The sequence below is a fragment of the Leuresthes tenuis genome, unplaced genomic scaffold (genome assembly GCF_036924035.1).
Source record: "Leuresthes tenuis unplaced genomic scaffold, fLeuTen1.0.hap1 SCAF_14, whole genome shotgun sequence".
Taxonomy (NCBI): Eukaryota; Metazoa; Chordata; class Actinopteri; order Atheriniformes; family Atherinopsidae; genus Leuresthes; species Leuresthes tenuis.
In genome coordinates this window covers 14,559,032-14,581,418 of record NW_027325368.1, presented here as the reverse complement: position 1 = coordinate 14,581,418, position 22,387 = coordinate 14,559,032, and the positions used below count along the sequence as shown (strand labels likewise).

The 22,387-nt window shown below is 40.7% G+C and overlaps 1 protein-coding gene across 4 annotated transcripts in view; it reads left to right on the top strand.

Moving 5' to 3' along the window:
- The first annotated feature begins 7,567 nt into the window (after positions 1–7,567).
- The window catches only part of pbx1a (pre-B-cell leukemia homeobox 1a), a 47,626-nt gene continuing 32,806 nt past the window's right edge, over positions 7,568–22,387 (top strand). For all 4 annotated transcript variants that reach the window (XR_011907615.1, XM_072364450.1, XM_072364449.1 and 1 more), the window contains exons 1-2: positions 7,568–8,033; positions 8,814–8,887. Coding sequence is in view for 3 of the 4 variants with exons in the window: in XM_072364450.1 (XP_072220551.1) it covers positions 7,849–8,033; positions 8,814–8,887 (259 nt within the window). In the remaining variant the exon portion in view is untranslated. The remainder of the gene's footprint in view (positions 8,034–8,813; positions 8,888–22,387) is intronic.

The following is a 22,387-nucleotide window of genomic DNA, read 5'->3' as shown; positions in this document are numbered from 1 at the left end:
GGGCTTACAGGGACCCTACAGCAAGAGCAGAGACACTCACGGAAATCCTTTAACTGACACACAGCGAGCGCCACCGGTGACTTTTATTTTCATGAAAATGATAAGCTTACTGTTTTAACATGCCATGCACAGAATGGCTGCTGGGCTTTGGGTTTTATTATAAACCATTCATCTCCCCATCCCTCTGTGTGTGGATATGTGTGTTTCAAGATGCGTCACTTGTATCACTTGACATTTGGCTCCCCTTTTATCCTGTTCCAAGGATAGTAAGTCAAATGCAATGTGACAGGTCAACCCCTTCATATCATTCCTCTTTCACCCTGACCCAGTCTCAGCTGCTCAAAGACACATCTGCCTTCTCCTAACCAAAAAGATCGATAAAAATGGTGAAAGTTTGTAAACCTTTCTGCATACAGTAAGTATGACCAACACTGTCCTCAGATTTTCACAAAACTCCTAAAAGTGAATAATGAATAGGAGAAAAATGTTGTACTTTGTGATTTACTGAAGAAAATATGGTTGAATATTTGATGTATGAAAATCTCAACAGTATGTGTCCCTCAAGGCTTAGCAGGTAATATGAAAGTATATTTTCAGTCAGTGGGGTGACAAACAGTTGTGAGTGGGCGCTGTGCCTTCGGTAAAGAACAGGGATCTTTCAGTCTGAGCTTCACAGCTTTGTGGAAGTGTATCATGTCAGGAAGAAAGGAGATTTCTAAGAACTTCAGAAAAAGAGTTGCTGATGACATCATCAACATCAACCTGGAAAAGATTATAAATCCATCTTTTAAGCTACTGGGCTCAAGCAGTACATGGTCAGACAGCTTGTGGACAAATGAAAATTCAAGGCTACTTTAACTTGAAGTGAAGAATGCTCAAAGGAACTGAGAAGACTTGTTTTTTAACCACATGCTCACACAGGCAACTAGAGGAATCCACCTGCTAGTGCTGGCTTGTTAGAATTGTCTTCACATACTCTCAATCATTTGTATGATTTTATTTACAGGGCTATTTTTGATCTGCTTGCACCTTCTTTACAGACCATTTTTTTTTAATCTTAGGAAGTTATAGTTTTTATACTCCAAAAGGGTCAAAGGGTATTTAATTATGCTGCTCCCTTTTAATGGAATCAACTTTAGAATAACTTAACCAATACTTGATTAATTTAAAGCTATTTCAAATGATTTAGTGGCAGATACTTAAGATTTACATGTTTTGATTGATCATTTTGACCTCTTTACTCTTTATCTTGTGTTCCGTTTATGGTACGGACATCCAGGCATATTTGCCCATAAACTGCCCCAGTGGTTAACTGAATATTTCATTGCAATGATTTTGAGAAAGTCAACCACCGATGCCCTACAGATACAGGATATGAGAGGCAGCCTCCATATACATGCAAACACCCAAACAGATGTATTTCTACCCTAAAAGTCCACAAGGTCACAATGAAATCCGGGGTTACTTCTAAGCAACTGACTCGCGATGCTGTTATGCTTGACAGGACTGGAAGGAAAAGACACAGCTCTTCAAAAATCAAAGATTACACGGATGAGCCAGAATGCTGTGAGAAAAATGTTTGGTTTTAAACTTTTGGTTTAAATAAGAAGTGTTATGTTTGGATAAAGGAAAACGCAGCACTGCAGTATGAAAACCTTATTCTATACATGAAACTTTGGGCTGGTAATATCTTGTTTTAGGCATGTTTTGCTTTACTTGGGCCAATGTAGCTGGGGATCAGGGCTAGAACAATGAATTTTGAATTATGCAAAGAAATTCTAAAGAAAAATGTGATGACATCTGTCAGCGAGCTCAATAGAAAGTATGTATTGTAGTAGACAGTTAACAAAAACACACAAGTTACCAAGTTGTTCCACCAAAGAACTGTTAAAGAAGAACATATTAATATTTTACGATGGCCCATTCAACACCCTGACTTAAATCCAACAAATATGTTGTTTAAGGTCCTGAGGCGAGGAAACCTACCAACATCAACAAGCTGCTCTGTACAGAAGAGTGGGCTAAAATTCCTCTAAGCTGATGTGCAAGACTGATGAACAGTTACCAGAGACGTTAAGTTACTGTTTGCTGTTTTGCAAAGTGGTTACAGGAGACACTGTAAATAAAGCGTTACATATACTTGCCACTTTTGTGCGTTTGTGCAACTTTCTGCCATTCCCTAGATAGGTCAATTAAAATAGTTTAAAGTATGATAATTACACTTATTTTCTTTAATTAGGTTCTCTTTATTTACTTTTATGACTTGCATGGTAATTATGTCTTAGGTCCTATTTTTTTCAGAAATGTTGAAAATGAGTGAATTTTTAAAGTGAATCCTGTTGGGTTTTAGGCAGGTGTTTCTATTCATAGAGAAAATCCTGCATAGCAATCTCAGCGCCAAAACATCCTTAAATCCTAAAAACAATCAAAGGAGCATAGATTGTTCTATGTTTCCAAGATAGAAAATCATATTTACAGAAGATTTTCTGGAGTGCAACACTATGCTGCGGGAGAAGCCATTTAATTCTATGTTTTTTGTGTATATACTCTATACAACATTCAGGCAGCTGTGTGGGTTTTGTTTTGTTTTGTCTTGTTTCTTGGATTAGATTTGCTTAAAGCAGCACTAAGCAACTGGAGCTGGTAGGTATTCAATCCAGCTGAAGTTCAGACGTGGATGGTCAACGGCAGTAGAACAAGGTCCTTGAAAATGCTGACTCTGCTCCTGTCGCTTAATCTATTTGAGGCTTGATTAAAGTTTAATTCGTGCCCATCTCCTAATGCTAGCCGGTGTGTGTGCACCTCACCAGCGGGTTTGTGAGTAGTTTCAAGCTGAGCCCAGGTCTTTTCTCTCTGTCTGGGCCTCACTTTATTCATGCCTGAGGGACGCCAGGAGCTGCAAACAACTGAATTTTTCATCAAGGTTACTTCCTGGAGAGATGTGCCAGGCAGCTGCTGCTTTCCCCCTCGGTCTGCTCCTACCTCATGCATATCTTACCCTGCTCTGACCTGCAGCTCTCTCTGGGAGGAGCTGTTTGACCCGGGTCCAGAGCAGAGAATATGGACTGTGGAGTGTTGTATTAAGCTTTTTCAAGCATCATGGTTTGCATTACATGGAGCATATATGGTAGTGCTCCATTCACATTGACATCCTGCTTTTAAGGATATTACAAATAAAGTCGAGCCTAAAATGTGTTAAAAAAAATTAAGAACACTTTCAAAACATTGTAGAAGGCACTTGGCACTTTATTTATGGTGGGGTTTTTTGTCACAAATGCAGTATAATTTTTAGGTACATTCTGTTTTCCTCTATATTCATCATTGCAGCCTCACTGGGTCATGATAAACACAACAGAACTCAACAAATTCAACTTTTCTGTTGGGAATACAGAGATGTTTTGCATTATCATTTTTATTCTCAGAAAAACAACTCTGCAACTTCTGGGGAAAAACATGTACTATTTATAGGACTATTTTAAATCTAAATCCATTTGCAATTAAAATCAAATCCCACATTTCTGTCAGAATATTACTGCTACAGCAACACATTTGGTTTTAATGGAGGCAAAATATGCAATGTAAGACGACTCCCCCCTCCCATTCTTTCATTAGAGCTGAGAATGCTGCTTTAATATGAAGTACAGCAATCAGAGTTATAAACAAGTTCTTATTTATTCTGTTCAGAGCTTACTTTCCCAACAGCATCCAAGCAGTAAGGTCATTTCTGTTTATTGGCTTATAGCGGAATACATTTGAATTTCAAGTGAAAAGAATGAGCTCTTTAGATCATATTTCACACGTATCAATGCTGCTTTGATTTTTAAATCAGAACTAAGAGGAGTGTGTGAGATTTGTGCACAGATCAGGATTTGACGAACCAACACAAAAGTGCGGTTTTATATTTTTTTGTTTTGGAGCTGTGTGATTGGTGAAAATACATAAAGTCTTGATCACTGTCTCAGGAGTGTTTTTCTTACTTTAGAGTGTGAACATTTACAGCTGAAGCATCATCGCCTGTATCAGATCTACGGGACAAAAACTGAGCCCCCGCTCACATTATGACCCTGTTAAGCAGGAATAAGATTAAGCAGAATGGCTGTTTCACTGCAGACTTCCACTTCATGGCTGTGCTGTGCAGTCTTGCAACTCCTGAGTGTCAGACATTATCACTGCCTCTACCCTCCACCTCACCCTGCCCCTTGTGACAATTACTAGCCTACCTCCCTATTCAACACGTAATGAGAAAACTGACTGATCGATATCTGTCCGGCCAGTTGAAAGACGGCATAGTCCAGCCTCTGAGGCACATAACAGCCCTGTGTCCATATTATGACTTAGATTTTTCAACTGTCAGTGGCTGAGGAATAAGTCATTATTGCAGGTAGGGCTGCCGTACACTATTATTTTGTTTGTTGATTAATAAATCAATTAATTTCTTGATCTGCATCATGTTAGAAAATATAGGCAACAGCTTGTTTCGCCAAAAGGTTGAGATGTTTTTTTGAGAAAACCTGCACTCACATATGAACTAGTGTCAGCTGTGAATTTGTTGCATTTTTGCTTAGATGACTTCAGAATACTCTGCTGATTTGCGCATTTCGCATTGTGCTCCTGTGGCATTGATGGGCAATCAAAGATAGAAAAAAATATTGCATACATTCTTCATCACTCCTTCCTACCCCAGGCCCACATTACGCAAAATAGCACTCAACTACCTGCAGAATCTGCCTTCAAATGTTTGTGTGCAACAATTTTGGAGCAAAAAAAAAAAGAATTGCTTTGTGCTTTTTGGACCATTTTCATTGATGCGATTTTCACTCATCAAACTTGAAAATCAAATAAGAAGCGCATTTTGTAAAGAAGGGCTTGTTTTTTTTTCAAAAAGCGTCCCTTACTATTGTAAGACAGGAAACAGGACCGCATAATAAAAAAGATCCTTTAAAAACCCCACATAAATGCAGTAATTCTTTACATTGTGAACTTCTCTTCCAAGTGAAACTGCTATATAAAAAAGGTCAACTGAACCATCTCTGGTGTCTGACACTACCAGCATGAACTATAACAACTAATCACAGCAGAGCATCCTACTGAGGCTCACAACTGACGTCAACAAGCAGGTAACAAAATATAGGAGAGATCTAATAGAAAGTTGATGAACTTTAAAGTATCAACACTTTCATCGGATATAAGGTTGATTAGAAAACAGTTTACCAGCAGCAACCTACAGTCAAACATTCTTGCACAATAAAGTAAAGGCACAAAAATACACGGTCAATTCTCTACCTTTGAAGCAGTCGTAAAATCCAATTATCCGCCCACTCCTTAAAGACAGATCGATTTTACTGAGCCTTCTTTCAACTAATGTGGTTTTGGATGTTTGTTTTTTTTTTATCCACAGTTTTAACATCTAAAAACATGGTCATGTTATCTTTCAACTGGAAGTCTCGTACATGCATTTTGGTAAAAGATACCTGGACGTAGCCTCCAGGCCTGAGCACGAAGCCTATTGGGACCCACTTTAAAGTGCAATATCACTGATGATGGCTCCAATATACTGACCATTGAAATATGTCCACTTCCATCACAAAATAGTTAAAGACGGTACATTTTTTTTGATTGGTGTGCTGGTCGTCCTTCTGAAAACAATTTCATAATTAAATACATATCAGACCTCAAATAACGGTTTCAAGTACATCTCTCCAGCTCTACCTTCATGTCCTGATATGGTCACTTCTGGCTCAAGAGAGGTTAAGATGATAAGCACTAAACATGCAACTCAATGCTTCAAAATAGAAGCTCAAAAGCCGAAGTGAAAACCAAAGTATTTATGTCCACTTTTGTGAAGAATGTTCTATTTTTTTCTACAGCTCATCTGTCTTAAGCTTTCCATTTGATTGTGCAACACATGGAAAAACACATAAGAAGGGTGGATGTGAGGAGGTTAATACTCAGCCATCCACCAAAAAAAATGCACTTCCGTGGCTTCTGCTACTTCTGAACATTTTCAGGGAACACGTCAGGATTGTGTAAGCTTGGAATTTCAGAAAAGTCAACTTAGAGTTTGTGAATGCAACAAAGTATGGGCTGTTTATAGCAGATTTTTCTTGTCATCGTTGTAAAGATGATCCCATTTCAAGGCAGCAAGAGACACGGGTTTCCATCAGTGCTTTTATCTGCATGTAAAGTGCTGCATTAGAAACACATTTTTTTTCAAAATTTGAAAAAAAACTTTCATTTTGTGGGAAAAAAAGTTTTCTGCAGGCGAGCGTGAAAGACTAATTAGCAGATGCCAAAGGATGTTGACGACATTTCTTTATTCTTGCGGGTGGCCAAGGTGATAGACATGATTTTGTGAATTCTTCTTTGAGCTTTGCGTCATTTCTTTTACTTTTACGGGTTACTTAGCCCACACTGCCAACTTCTGAAGACACTACAGCATAACAGCTGGGCTTATTTACTCCAAAGCAGTTAACAAAATGTAACAAACTAGCATTTTCTGTGTTGCTGTATTTTAAAAGCTTGCTGGAGATTTGTTGTTACTTTACAGGGAAGGGTCAAGGGTTTGGGAGGGGGGGGGGGGGGGGGGGGGCAACGTGTGCTACTTGAAGCACTAACTTTGGGCAGAGAGGAAATACTGTGCTAACCTTTCATCCAGCTGACTCAAAGAATGTCAGATGAGACAGTTTATCAGATTTCTTGGAGCTCCCTCTCTCTCTCTTTTTTCACATAGTGTGGGTAGTATTACTCCCTAACACCTGTAAATAAACTATGATGTCTAAACTGAGAGAAGTCTTTTTTTTTTTAAATCAGTCTTTGAAACTTTGGTTTAGCAGACTGATTTTATTTCACCTCGTCAATGGTACATGGGCTCTTATACCAGTCACAAGCATTGCTCTTGGGCACCAATGCTGAGTTTACTGTGTGCATTTTGTTACTACTACTGTATGCCTGTGTTACAACTCAAGGTTTATGAAATGCTTTCCACAAACTGCCGCATGTTTCATGAAATTCATCTTGATTTATTATTCCTTTGACTGATTACACGGATGTAAATATTCAGCAGGATAATATATAGTGCGGGTGACAGAGTGTCTTTTCCAAGCACCACCATGCTGTCCTGTTGGGTCAGAGCTCCACTGCCACTCACAGTTATTTATTAGGCTACATATTCACTCTCTATCCATCACTGCATTGCCACCCGGTCCGGTCACATCTCTTAATGTTTATTACAGTGTCCCACCTTGCCCAGGAGGATGATTGACGTTTTCAGAGAGGACCGAGGTGGGACTTGCGCGCTCCTTCTTCTCCAATCGTGGCTCGAGGGGCGGAGGCTTTTCCATCCATACTCTGATTATGAGTCAGTTATCAGACATAAGCCAAACAATAACAGTTGGTGGCTACTTTGTGTCCAAATCCTTTACAGGCAAGTTGAATCTTTAAGCGCTTTTTTTGGCGCATCAAGCTCTCGAGTATATTGGAGGTTTCATAAGAGGAGCCCAACGCGCTCCACTTTTAATCAGATTACGAGGCTTTAATGTTCAATCCTGTTTTTCTTCTTCCCTACAGTAGCGGCGCAGGAGTGGCCAAAGCCAAAAGCAGCGATTCAGATCAGATTTCACCTCAACCAGCTGGGAGAGAGACCGAGAGAGGGAGAGCGGGGAGAAGGTTTGTCAGTCTCCCTCCTCCCAAATCCAGAAAAGCTTACCAAGGAAAAAGGAGGAGTGTCGGGGCTGAGAGAGACGCGAGGAATCCAGAGGAATTTCCGAGGATATTTTGTCTTCTTTTCCTCCCCCTCTTGATATCAAAATTTAAAAGTTGGAAGGGAGGCAGCAGGGACCGTGGTCCAGGATGGACGAGCAGCCTCGGTTGATGCACTCCCACGGGGTAGGCATGGCCGGACACCCCGGCCTGGCGCAGCATATGCAGGATGGCACGGCAGGGACGGACGGAGAGGGAAGAAAGCAGGACATCGGAGACATATTACAGCAAATAATGACCATCACAGACCAAAGCTTAGACGAAGCACAGGCGAGGTGAGGCTGAACAAAAACACTTGTGATATCTATTGGAAAGAGGAAATATTGGGGATGGAGGGGAGAGATAATAACATATTGGTTTGTATCAAGACTGTCTCTAAATGAAAGCAATAACGCCCACTGAAGTGCCGTGACTGCGCGAAAGCGAAAAAAAAGACCTTAAAAACTTGTCACGATTCAGGTTTGATTATCTGAAACAACTTTTATGTGAAGATTTTTTAAAAATCAGTATTAGGAATTATTGCATTATTGTTGCAGATTAAGAAAAGCCCAGTAAAAGCTTCTGAACACTTGACACCTCTGTTACACTGACACTCTTTTTCCTTGTTACAAAGGAGCTTACATTGTAATCCTGTGCCATCATAAACATGCTGCATTTTCTTTCCGATAGTTTAGATCCATAGCATTAACAATAATGATAAATAAATATATATATATATATATATATATATATATATATATGCTGAAAATGTTTAAAGGATGTGACAGCTGTGGTCTAACTGGATGGATTTAGTTTCAGATTGTCAGTGAGAAAAATCTGAGTTCTTAATAGGTTTGAAGTCGTTTATTGTGTAAAATAATCAAAGATAATTAAGCCCAAAGACCAGTTTAAACATTATAGATATTTTACTACACTATGACTCCTGGATTTTATTCCAGAGATGATCGTGTGTCACATTAGCAATATTTCAGTAAAACCCAGACCTTTAAGCAGCTTTGTTCTGTTTCCACTTGTTTGAATATCGATTGGAAAGTGGTGTCTTGTCCTCTTTTTAGGAAACATGCACTCAACTGCCACAGAATGAAACCTGCTCTCTTCAACGTCTTGTGTGAAATAAAAGAGAAAACAGGTAAGCACCTACACTGATGAGGATGTTGTCCATTTTGGGGTGTAACAGCATCGTCTTTGTGTCTGTCTTTATCTTTTGGCATCTTTCCTTAAAGAACTGCTACATTAAAAAAATGTGTAGATTTAGTTGTTCAAAGCAGAGGTTTTGATTGACCAAATGCAAGCTACTGTAGATGGATTAATCGTACAACATATTTGTGCGTGAACAGCACTGACTGGGGTTGCTGTCATTGAACAGCAGCGTTTTCATTTGGGCTTTTGTGGAGCCGAGCTTTCTCACCCCTCTCTGTCTCTTTTCACCAGCCGAGTTTGATGGTGTGTGCTAAGTGACCTGTTTTACATGCAGAGGCAGGTCAGAGGGATTTTCTGTTTATGTTCACAACCAGGGTCAAAGTCATGAAAAGGAATGTGTGAATTATTACTCGCTCTTAACAGCAGATTAAAAGCAAGAGCGGCTCACATGATGAAAGCCTGTGAATGTTCTTTGAGGTGTGTGGCAGAGTGCTGCTTTTCAAGGGAGGAAATAAAACAAAATATCCAATATGGCCTTATCTGTGAACACAACTTTGAAGCTGTCTATGAGGTTATTGAGAGAGCCTTGTCACTTTGTCTGTTGGGTTGTCACGTCGCAGCCATGGGAGATGGCTGAGAATAAACACAGAGACTGAGTTGGATGGGGGCAATGCCGTTTTCATTAATATAACATAAACTGTTCTTTCCTGACATTTTACTCACATGAGTCAGAGTTTGGCACAGGTTTCTCCAAAAACAGGAGAAGGAACATGCTGACACTTGAGATTTTCATCAGATTTACAAAGAGTGTAGCTCATGTAGAGGAAGTTAGAGGAGGTTGGGGCCCTGTTTCTAAATTGCAAGGCTTGAAAAAGTGAAAGAGTAATGCCTGGTTCTTTGTAAACTGTCTGGCGTCTCCCTGAGTTCAACCAGAGTTCGTTTCCAAAAAGAAGAACAAAGTGACTTGGACCTTTTCCTGGCTTTTCCCCCTGCCTCCCTTCTCTTCCCACCGTTCTTGGCAACCAGGACTGCACAGAGCTTCTGACAAGAGAGAGGCTCCCCCCAGACTGCAAATTGTCCTCCCCTCGGTTTAGTACCAAGTTTGGAAATGAACATGTTTCACCACAGCTGGTATTTTCTCTTTTCTTGTTGGATTAGTTATTTTTACTCCTCTTTTTTCTATAAACGCTGAAAAACATTCTCCAATACCTGAAATCAGTGAGCTGTAAATATCAGAAAAGCATTTAAAAGGTATGAATAACTTAAACATCCCCACCTCCCCCTCCTCTGCAAAAAAAAGAGAAAAAAACAGTCCCTGTCTATGTTTGAAGAGCTGAGCCGCAGCTCATCTTCGCCCATAGGAGGCTTTGTGCAGACGAAACTGAAAATCCTTTCACTGCAGTGACAGAGAAAATGACTCAAACCTTCACCATGGCATTTACAGCCAAATGTGCTGAGTGCAGTGTATGCGAGTGGAGTACAGCCTGTAATTTGTCAGGACTTTTTTATATTCTTTATAAAGAGTCAGCTTCTCCCTGCCTTTTACATTGTTGCAGTCAGTGTTTCTGAGAAGAGGTGCGAGCTTTAGGAGACGAGTGCAGCAGTTCAGATCTGACGCTCCTCGACCTTTTAACGAAGACACGAAGCATTTCCCTACATCGGTTATCATTTGCTGCATGTAGTTATTCACGTGTAAGCTGTGTCCACCTCTCCTCCGAGATATATCAGTGGTGTGAGTGTTGACAGCAGCAATATGGGTCATTGCCGCAGTGAGGTGTCCATTGGCAGGCAGCTGACAACAAGGCGGGAGCGCATGCCAATAGCAGACAGAGCAGGCCTTAACTGATGACCCCACATCACCCCACCCCCTGTTTATTTGTGCTGGGGTCGTTCCCATGTCACTGCGTTAAAGAGTATTTAGTAAGTTTAAACAAGCTCAGGTTCACCCGCTGGCTTATGGAGAACCAGCGGCGAAGGCTTGTGTTACCACTTAGAGACGTTCCTTTTGGCAGCCGAGGTTGTATTTCAGAGGAACGCTTGCCCCGTCGCCTGGCCCCTCTCAACTTTTTTTTAAACTATCATCATTGTTACTACAGTTCCTGAGAGCACTTAGAATTTGTTTTCCTGTGCTTGCTTCACATCCTGTGAACAGAACTGGAGAGCGTCTTTGTTTGTGTGGAACCATTACGGCGAGGGAAGCTGGCACGTACAGGTTGACTAAGTAAGAGAAGCCAGACACCAAGTCAGTGTTTCTGAGTGTCAGATTTCAGGCCTGCTCCCCCCCCCCCCCCCCCTTTCTCTCCCCATGTCTCTCTCTATCTGTGGGCCTGGGACTGTTTCGTCAGGCCTGTCTGTGTCAGCAGCCTCACATTACTTCCATGCAGACTCAGGTCAGATGGAGAGCTCCTGCATGACTAATGTGATCAGACGGATAATGCATTACACCGCTTGAACTTATCAAAGCTGGAGACCTGCTGAATCAGTCCATCTTGCTAACAGTAGCCCCCACCCTCAAGCCTGAGGTGCTAATTAGACAACACATTTTAGATGTTTACAGTGATCCGGTTACTTTGGGGTTCCTGCCAGGGGTGCTCACAAACGGAGAGGAAAGTGTTCCACTTTTACTGGCATAGATCAGGAATTATTATTCGTCAGTTTGTACGTTATCTTGTTGTCTAATTGAATATTGAGAAATATTTCTTTACAATAGAAATAGAGAAAAGCAAGCTAATTCTCTCATCTGAGAAGCTAAAATAAGTTTTTATTTAAGAAATTACTACAACGATAAAGTAATTTTAAGCTGAATCAATGAGCGTGAATGAGTGATAATGATTAACTAATCAATGAATCCAGTAATTCACTTGAAATTAACGCATAGGTGCATGGAGATAGTGTCAAACTGCTATTTCGAGCATTTCTTGTAAAATCAACATTAAATGATGATGGAAGTACTCGTTGAGTTCCCATGCAGCAGTGGATAAACTGGTCACTATGGCTCCCAGTGCTGCAGTTTTTCAGTATTTAATTGACATGGCTGTCCATGATGAGTTCAGGGGTTAGTGTTGCCTCTCTTTGTTACTCTCTTCTCATCTCCAGTGACAGATGGAGGCATTAGTCTCCAATGTGGCGCTGTCCTGAAACTAATGGCTATGTCCTTGGTTTCCCCGCACTAGCTGGGAGACTGTATATCTGTCCCTGGCTTGGAAGTGCAGAAGCAGCAGTTTATCCCCCCCACCATGTTTTAGTTTCCACGGAAATAAGTCCAAATAGGACTCTGCCTGTTCTCTCATAAATAACCTCAAATGAATAACTTCAAAATGAGTGTGATATTTTCCTGAGAGAAGTGGGCTTTGATTTGCGAGTTTATAGGAAACTCTTCCCCCTCTTGCCAGAAATGTTCATCAGAATGAATAATAATAAACATGTGATTTTATTTTAACTGGGATGTGGACTGTAAGTTAATCTTTGCCTTAAAGTGACTTATATGATATAAAGATAGTCTGAGATCTTTTTTATTCACTGACATTTCCTTTATATCCATATATTCACCACATTACAAGTGCAATTCAGAAGCAACAGCAAGTATTTCTGATGCTCCCTGTCCGCTGATATAAACTCACTTGCAATTAGGACAGCTAATATATTATGCAAATGTTGACTGGCTTAATTGAGACATGTTAATCATGTTTTAAGAGGCTAATTACAGCCCTGTATATCTGAGGTGGGAGTAGTAATTAGCCGTGATAACAGATTTGGCTGTAGAATGGTCATATTATGTGTGGTGACATATGATGAGAGTGCATGTGTACGGGTTTGCGAAAGCATACATATGTTGCCAGTGGTAGATTTTAAGCTGTTATATTCTCTGTTCAATGCTTTACCTTCTTACACAAATAAGAACATCATCACTTGTTAGCATTTTCAGTTGTGCTTATCTTTTGTATATGCACACAAAAGTGTATGACTGTGTCAGTTTGATATTTCAGATAAGAATTTCTCTTTTTCCAATTTCACCTTTAAAGTAACTGCAATAAAAAGTGCGAGTCAAAAATGCTTCAGTTAACCTATTCATGTAAGATATGCATTCACTGTGTCAATATATATATATCCATCCATCCATTTTCTATACACGCTTAATCCATCGGTCGGGTCGGGTCCATCGAGGCTGGAGCCTATCCCAGCGGTCATCGGGCGAAAGGCGATGTAAACCCTGGACAGTCCACCCAGTCCTTCAAAGAGATATATATATATATATATACATGTATATATATATTTTTTTCCTTTTCAGTCTGGTTATCTGATGCAGCAGTACTGGCCATTCTGAACACTGGGCTTTTATACATGGCTGTGTTCTTAGTTTTCTGACAGGGATCATATTCAGATCCATTATGCTTAGAATGCCTTCCCACTTATCGAATATAAAATTGCTTTAGAGAGGAAATTTGTTCTATGGCGGAGTGGAGTTTCTTTTTTTTATCAGATGTTTGTCTCTTGAGCAGCTTTTAGTGTCTACAAAACAGCTCTGGTGACATTATTGCCATTGCAATTGCCTCAGCCATTGTTTTTCTTATTGGTGCTGTTTAGATTTGATTGGATTTTGCACAGTCTCATGGAATTGCCCCGCACGGTATAACCGGTAAAAGCATAGATCCTGATGTTGGAGCTGAAACACCTGCAGATCCTATTACTGATATGTTCAAAGGCTGTGCACCCCCACCTCTGGATTATACTGTTTAGTTTCTTATTTTTTTATGGTGTTCAATCCTTGTGATAACATGCACCCAGCCCTGGCCTTTCACACTGTTTGATTAGAGAAATATGTACTGTTTTACTTATTGAATAATAGCTCAAACATTAAGATTTTCGTGGGCATTTAGATGAAGGTGGGTTGCCTGGCACCCTGCCACTAAGATGTAAGTGGCATGTTGCTGGCATGCTGGGGTTATACAAAGGACCCCCCTGACTTCGATGAACAGTCAAACATAAGATGGCAAGTGCTCTTCCCTGGCTGACTTAGTAAAAATGACACAAATTAATACATGCTGCTTAAACAGGACCAAGATTAATGGTTGCCTTTCGCAGCGGCTTAGATCCTCTGTCAGTTGCTGCTGGCTGCCCAGATGGAATCAACACCAATCAATGAGGCTGCCGACTCTCACTTGGTATTTGCTCGGGACGCTGAGTGGTACACGCAGATGCACAAATTTCAAATATATACTGCACATACAGACACTTACAGTATGTCATGCAAAAAAAAAAAAAGAAAGACAAGAAAATAGATCCTTGTATTTCTGCTTCTCTCTTCAGCTTTCCCCTGTATAAAGTCAAAGGCATATCTTGTATTACATCCCATACAGTAGGATGTTCAATCAGGTGCCACAAAGTCAGATGGGGAAGAGCAGTGAGGCTGATGGCTCAGTAGTGATTGGATGTTTCAATTACTGATAGTAATGCCATGGTGTAGTGAGTCATGCAGTGCAGATAGCACCATTTATTTTAATCAGGACAGGGGAGAGATGGGTGTGGATGTGTCTCCCTCATCTCAGAGTACTTTCACATTTAGATGCAGGGGAGTGTGTGCACTCACTCTTTCTCACTCCCACTCCCCCTTCTTTCTTTATGTCACACTTAGATTCATGCACAGACACACACACACTCACACGTTCAGGTGGATTGAGAGTGGAGGAGAGGTTGCCGTGGGTAACGCACAGAGACAAGGTACTCTCTCGGTGAGCTATTCTAATTTATGTTAATAAACCTTGCCGTTGCCGTGAGAGACAAAGGGGCCGCAGATGAGCCTTTGTAACCTCGGCACCTTCGCTGGAAGGAAAGGCGCAGACAAAGAGCAGCACAGACACACACTGAAAAAGAGAGAGGGGATATTGAACTGTAGAGAAAGACACAAATACCGTGGTGGAGAGTGATGATAAATTTAGCCGCACAAAGAGTTGTTTTGTGGCTGCAAAATCAAACAGTCTCATGCTGGAAATGTTCAGGGTGGTATGTGGTGTCTACTATTTCAGTTTTAAAGTGTGTTTTGGAGGGGCAGAAATAGGCATGCAGACTGTCTCTCTGGATTGTTTCTGCCAATTCTGTGGGGCCCATAGAGACACGAGGTGCTGCAGTTTTGGATCATGTCCCAGGGCAGATGTGACACCACAGGTAGCATTTAGCACAGTACATCAAGAGCATGCATGTTAACAGAGGTCAGCGCTTGGTCTGGTTGCTTGGCACGGTTAAGACCATATCTGCAAGCCAGATAGGAGCCCTTAGAGAAACCACTGATGGAGTGTCTGCACTTTCTGCATGTATGTATCAAATGACAGCCTCAAAAGCCAATATCATCTGGATCGAAATGCTTCCTCTTAAAGAAAATCTACTGTAAGCCTTTAACATTTTTCCCCCTTGTATTTTGTTTAAGAAACCATATTTCATAAACTTATTGTTGAGTCAGTTTTTATTATAGGGACTCGAGTCTTTTTGAATGTCTTCAATCAGAATTGCCTTTGAAAACATGCCGTTTCAATTTGCTATACTTGTTGAATATGTTGCTGTGGGAGATCTGTTTTTATCACACTGCTATTTTGTTTCGGTGTGAAACCTAGCTCAACTTTGACATCTAAAGTGTTCATTTCGATGTAAGCAATTCTGCGAGTAACATTAACGAGGATTGATGACACAGTGACGCCTTCTTGCTGGTTCCCACTACTGTAGAAATCTGTATCCCAACCCAAAGAGTGAAAGCTGTGGATTTCCTCTGTGCCTTCTGTCTGCCAGCTTGCCTTTGGCGATGTTAGTTCTGGACAGTTAACTCCAACTGAAATTATGTTAATTGCTGTCATTTTCTTTTTTCTACTTGAGCATAATCAGCAAATTATATACTTCTCTTCATTTATTACCAAGCCACTCCTAACGGGGTTTTTACCCTTCAAAGATCAAAAGTTGGGAGAGAAGGGAGTTCGCTCTGATGATGTGGGCTGTCAGCATTTTGTAACTTGTGTATTAGATTGTTTTCACATCAACCGTGTTGTGTCATAAAAATAAATGCTAGGCATGTATAGTTCTTGTTACCAGAGAGTACAAGACAGTATTGTAACTTGTCAATTATTATTTTGTATGTTCAATTTTTACCATTGTAACAGTGACAAAAAATGCTCATACTGTTGCCATGCAAGGAATACAGTCTTTGTTTGCCATGTTAGTCTTTGACAGTGTCAATAAATACATATATTTTTGTATTTAAGTTAATCCACAAGACATAGTAACAGTGATAAAACAAGCTGTACTTGTTTATGCAGAGTAGCTCCTGACTTGTGTTGTGTGGTGATTTAGCATTGCTGCATAAGTTTGAAATAGGCAAAAAGACCAACCCCCCCCCCTCCTATTTCCACATTTAAAGCACTACAGGAAGCCTATCACAGTTCATATGATTCATTACTGTTATTTCCATCTCTGATTTTATGCTCTGCTGTGAAGTGACATGTGTTTATGGAAATTCCCCAGGAAATCGCTTTGTATGTGTACATCTGCACACATAAACACAAGCATGCACCATGTGGTTGTCTGCTGAACACAAATAGACTCTCCTCAAAACTGCTACATATCATTATTCCCAAAATAGAAAGGCAAATGTGCCAGTTTGAACTGATAGGACAAGAGCTGTCATGTTACATTAAGTAGCACCAAATGCCACAAAGACAAGTTTTCTAGACATGTATCTATTACTTCGGGGAAAAGTAAAAGAAAAGTTACGTAGATATTTAGTAAATATACATCCACTTTCCCTGGAGCAGATGATACTGTTTGCATCTGCAGGGCCACTGTGTGCTTTGTTGTTAAATGAGGAGTTCAATGTTTCATATTCACTCTTTCACCAAGATTCAAACCGACAACCCCATCGCTCCTTGAGACGAGGAGCTCCTGTTCTTCTATTATTTTTTATTTTGCTTGCTGGCACCACCTTGCAGCTTCTTTTATTGGACATGTCCTTCAGCACCGTGTTTAACAGTCTCCTCCCCTGAAGACATAAAATTCCTTTATGTTCCTATTACTTGAGTTTACGAAGAGCGTCTTCACCCACCCCGCCCTCCGATAAGATCATATTGATAGATTGATATTGGGAGAGCTGTAGTGTGATAAAGGCGCGCGGGTTAAGAGCTTCTTGGATAGTTTAACCTTGATAAAACAGTTGTTTCAGTGAGGCTGATTTTGCCCCATCCGTCTTCATCCGTCAGGGCCCCGCTGAAGTATGCAAATGAAGGCAGTAGAGGGAAGCGCCGTGTGCGGTTAAATGGGGCGTTGCGAATGTGCGGTGTACCGCGCAGACGGGGTGATACTACTTACTGTCCAAATTTAGTGTGTCTTCTCTGAACCCACGTCCCCCTCCTCCTTCCTTTTTTGCCTGCATTTCAAGAATATATACACCCTGAGAGAGACTTTGCCCTCTCGTAAAAAGATTACAGCCGTGAAGGAAGCAAAGCACTTTATGTGTTTATGTTATTATAGATTTTAATGTTTTTAGCTGAATTGTAGTGGCTGCAGCTTTTATTTGTGACTTTCACTTTGAAGTATCTGCATCTACATGTTGCAGCAGGTTTTATTGCATACCCTGCCCATGCATTTTAGACTATGGCTATTTATTGTGCTAATTAGTGAGTCTGGAGGTGTAAGGGTAATAATCTTTGTGATAATAACTGTTTATGCCTTAACACTGCTCTCCATTCACAGTTTATGTTGCTTGGGCAGCTTCATTTGCCTGATTAGTTTTGTACCTACTCAGCGGCATTAGGGATGGTTTTTTTTTTGCGTGTGTGTTTATTTGATTCTCTCATTTATCTCATGTGTCGGCATATTGATTGATTCCCCCGCTCACTCATTATTTTGTTCTGTTCTTCACAACTCATTTTCAGAGAGAGGGCCAGCATCGAGGCCAGAAACAGATACCATGTCTCCTCTCTGCTGTCTGACTAGGCACCACACACATAAAGCTGTCAATCAAGAGCTTTCCTGCCTGCCCTTTTGTTATGGAACGCCAGCTCTGTGGGTGGGTCCTCTGGGTGATAGATGGCTCAGAGAGCCTATCAGACTGCAAGAAGCATCCATCTCTGTCTGGTGCCTGTTAAACAAGCTTGGGAAAGCAGCCATGTAGTCCTAACCACCACTGGCCTCCACTAAAAAACCCCATTAACATTAATGAAGGATAGCTTTAAAAGTTCTCCAGTAATAGGCTTGAATTGGATTTATGAGTCAGATAGTTTGCCAGAGAGTACGTCATGAAAAATATCACTGGTAGATAAATGGAAATGAGCGTTTGAAAGGTCTTGGGACAGTGTTTTAAGTGAAGATTTTAGCTCAGCTTGGAAACATTTTTTTTTTCTTTTCCCTCTATCATTTTCCCTCCCAGCTCTAAAATCAAGCAGCAGCTTCAGTGACTGCGAGGTGTTTGATGTTTTAAGCCACTGCGAAGATAAAGCTGCTCATCTTCCACACGCTGCTGCAGCCTTCACAGCAAAAAAAAAAGAAAAAAAGAAGAAGTTTATAATGCTTTTTTAAGGCCATTCATCCCAGTTGGTACTGGGCATTTCAATATCTTGTAGCTACCACTTTACCTGTCTGAAAGGTCCCTATAGATGGCTGATGTGAAACTGCCATTAGCGAGCCAATTCCTCAGCCACAGTTTTCTGAGCCAGTACGTGGTAATCACAATGTTGAAAAGGTCTGATTGCACTCCATCCAACCTACAAAGTGAGGCATAAATGGCTTTTTCGAAGGTCTGCAGTCAGTTGTTGGTATGTCATCATAGTGCATTTGGACTGTCAGAGGCAAAGTAGCAGTTTTGGAACCTCTCTGCGAATCTTAAAAGGATGCAGAAATACACTTCAACCAAACTGGGCAAAGAAGGCCTCAGTAGGATTGTTCAGTAAAAGTTTCTCCTGTATGAGCTACGCAATGTACGCGCTTCTACTGAAAATATATATTTTTAAGATATTTCTAATCCCCCCTCTGTGCTCTCAGTCTTTCTGTCCTCTTCCTGGTTTGCTCTCTGCTCACCTTTGATGTCATTAGCAGTGGAAGCAGGTTGAGGGGAGAGAAGGGTTGCTATTCTTAATGAATTCCACTGTGTCTTTGCACTCCCCCACCTAGTCACACACACACACACACACACCCCCAGCTTGAGGTGTCAAATTAGAACAGCCGGGAAAAGGGAGAACAAGGGGATGAGCAAAGTACATCGCACCCCAGCTCCTTTCCATACTCTCCTTCAAATCACCTAATATAGCATATTATTCATGAATAGTATCCTTGTTACAACTATGCAAAAATGGTTGGATGCGCTTCACATATTCACTTTAATGATTAAAAGGCTGGTATGGCAGTTAATAACACGTTGCTCATGCACTGTCGCGTTTTCAGTGCTCTTTGTACAATTTTGAGCAGTATTTCTTATTAAAGTTTCAATATACGATTTTTTTAAACCTTAATACAATGGAAAACAGCTACCTCCTATGTGAAGGTAAAGTTGTGTAAAACCTCGCTCTCTCTTGTTCCTCATAATTCCTTCTTATAAGTTCTCTTTTGTTCTGAAACCATTTGGCAGTGAACGTGCACCCACTTCTTCTTTCAGCAAAGTTCCTGCCTTTCCTCCAGTGATTAACACACCTTCTTCAGTTAAAAAGACTCCAACAAAGAGAAGGGTCCAAATTGGGTTGTTTTACTGACGATTTATGAGCAGTTTCACAGGCTGCACATTAGGTTTCACTTTCGGTTTTGGTTGTTACACAAGTACATAGTTACACAGTAGTTTCTTAGGGTTAGGAATCTGAGTACTTTCCCGTGACATGTATTGCGATCCATTTAAAATACAATAAAATTAACAAGTACTTAGAATTTTAAGTAAATGTATACAGACAGTTCAAAAACCAAAGCTACCAGTTGTTGTTGGGCTAGAAATTTGTCTATATTAGTGTTATAATAATAATAGTGTTATAATTTATTACATATTCAGTTCCGCAGCTACTTTTAGAAATAAGAAGTTGGTCAATGTGTTCTGCTTTTTAAAGGGCTTTTTTTTGTTTTGTTATTGTTGTATGCACTTATGAGCAGTCATGGTTTGAACTGTAGTAGACAGCATTCAGAGCACTATTAGTTTGGAAAAGCAGGTTTCATGAGGGGAGAAAGCTACTCAGAACGGTGCCACCTGGAGAGCAAATTTTTTAAAACAACTTCCGAAACAACTCCTCTCTAAAACGTCATACCGAAAATGCAGAAGTTAAAATTTGTAAAAATTCCCAATATAGCGTTCGCCTGAACCTCTATTAAACTTTTCAGGTTTGAGCTTTTTTAGATGGACTGATACTCTAAACAGAGACCACTGACTACTGCATGGAAGACACTGACTACTCATAGGTTCGACATGCAACCCCACTGCAGCAAAGCAGAAATATTCCCTTTAACAGTAAGTTGTGAACATTATATTTTTCTAATAAAAGGTAAATCATTTAACAAGGAAAACGGGAAAAATTAGTTCACCGACCTCCAGGCTGGAAACCAACTATTAAGTATTTCTATTTTAAATGCTGCTGTAAATGTTACAGTTTCCAATCTCCAGTAATCAGGAATTATGTAAAATTGTTACATAATAGTTGACATATTCGATATTTAGAACCTCTAGAGACAGTTGAGAATGGAATCTTAGAATAGTACCTATTTGTCTTCCATTTGATGGCACTTGGCCTTGCAACAAAACATCGTTCAAACTATCTATTCGAAAATCTAAATGAAATCCCAAACATGAAATGTGTCAGGCTTAGATAGTCCAATCTTTTAATATGATTCATTATCAAAGCCACTAAAGATAGTGGTTAATGATCATAGTTCACATCATATGGCTTTCATCAAGAGCTGTAACAAACTGATGTAATATGTGTCAGAGAGGGTGGAATAAGATGATTTGAAGGTACTGAAGGGCTTAACCTCAGCCTACCTCGTCTATATTTGTTTCAGTTGTTCCTTTAGCGGACTCTCTGGATGAGGGCGTGAACTCACTGTGTGTAGGTGGACAGAGTAATCGTGCTAGTGATGGTGACGGCATATCAGACCCCTTCATACCTCATATCTGCTACGTTGAACCAGCTCAAAAAGATTCAAGCTGTTTCGCCTGCAGCGGTTCTAATGACATTAAAGTGTCTTGGGGTGTTTTTTTTTCCTGTGAGCCTGACAGAGTTGTTGTCTTCTTCACCCCAGCAGTAGTGGTTGATAGTCCTGAGTCAACAGAGAAGTCGGCATCCCCCCGTGGCTGTGCTTACTCACTCCTGAGCCCAGCGTTTAGTTTTCCTTGGCAGACCCAGGCCACAGCTCATTAGACTAAGAGAATGTGCTTGCCTTAATTAATGATATGTAAATATCCTTGAATTGGCCACATTTGCATATTAAGAGAGATTTGTGGAATCTTTGGAGTAATATATTTTAATTAGGGATTAATTAAAAATAATGGGAATTTCATTTCGCCTGGCAGGTTGTGTTTGGTGTGAAGCGTGCGCCGGGGCTCAATCTTTGAATGCTGAGGCAGCTACCAACATGTGAAGGAAGCTCTGCTCTTTCACCCGCTATCTGTGCTGCATACAAACATGCGCTCATACACACACACACACACACACACACACACACACACACTGGCATCACATTCCTTGAGATGCCAGAGTCTTTCCAGGGGGTCTCCACAAAGAGCTGTAGCTTTGAAAAGGCGGCGAGGAGGAAGGGAATCCAGCTCGAACACCCACAGTATGTTTTTGGGGACGGTCCCAGTTTGGCTCAGTTTCATCTCTTCTCATCTTTCTGTTCTTTTTTTTTTTCTGTGTAGATGGGGAATGGCTCTCAGACACGGAACACTAGTTATGTTGGCAATTATGTTAATGGAATGCCATTAGGCCATGATTGTGTATGAGTGAATGGGGAGAGAGGGCACGTTCTTGAGACCCTAGTCAACGTCGGCTTTGATCTACTTCTAAGACTCTTTGCCAAATACATTCTAACACACTCTCTAATTTTTCACCCATAGCTCTGCAGTACAGCATCGAGTTTGACCGTGATGTCAGGGGTTGTTTTATTTCAGGCTGTTTGTACTGGATAATGACGTACTCAGTGTGTTCTTTCCTCTGACAGCCGGGAAAATAAATCTGAATAGAGACAAAGAAACCATCTGTCATCAGTATCACTAATGGCAGTGATAGCACTGCCACTATCACCTAATCTCCTAGGTGGAAATCATCCCCATTACCAAGCATCAAAGCTGCTTCCTGCTTCCTGAAGCTCCTTGCAGCAGTATCACACACAAACGTATTGTTGCAGTCCATCTGCAATGAGGATTTTTTTATGCATTCTGTCATTTTTGGTCATTTTCATACAGCACAAGCCCGCAGTAAATGCCCGTTTTGCTCCTAGCTCTGTTAAAAGCGGAGCGCTCCTTTGGCATTTGTGATGTGTTGTCAGC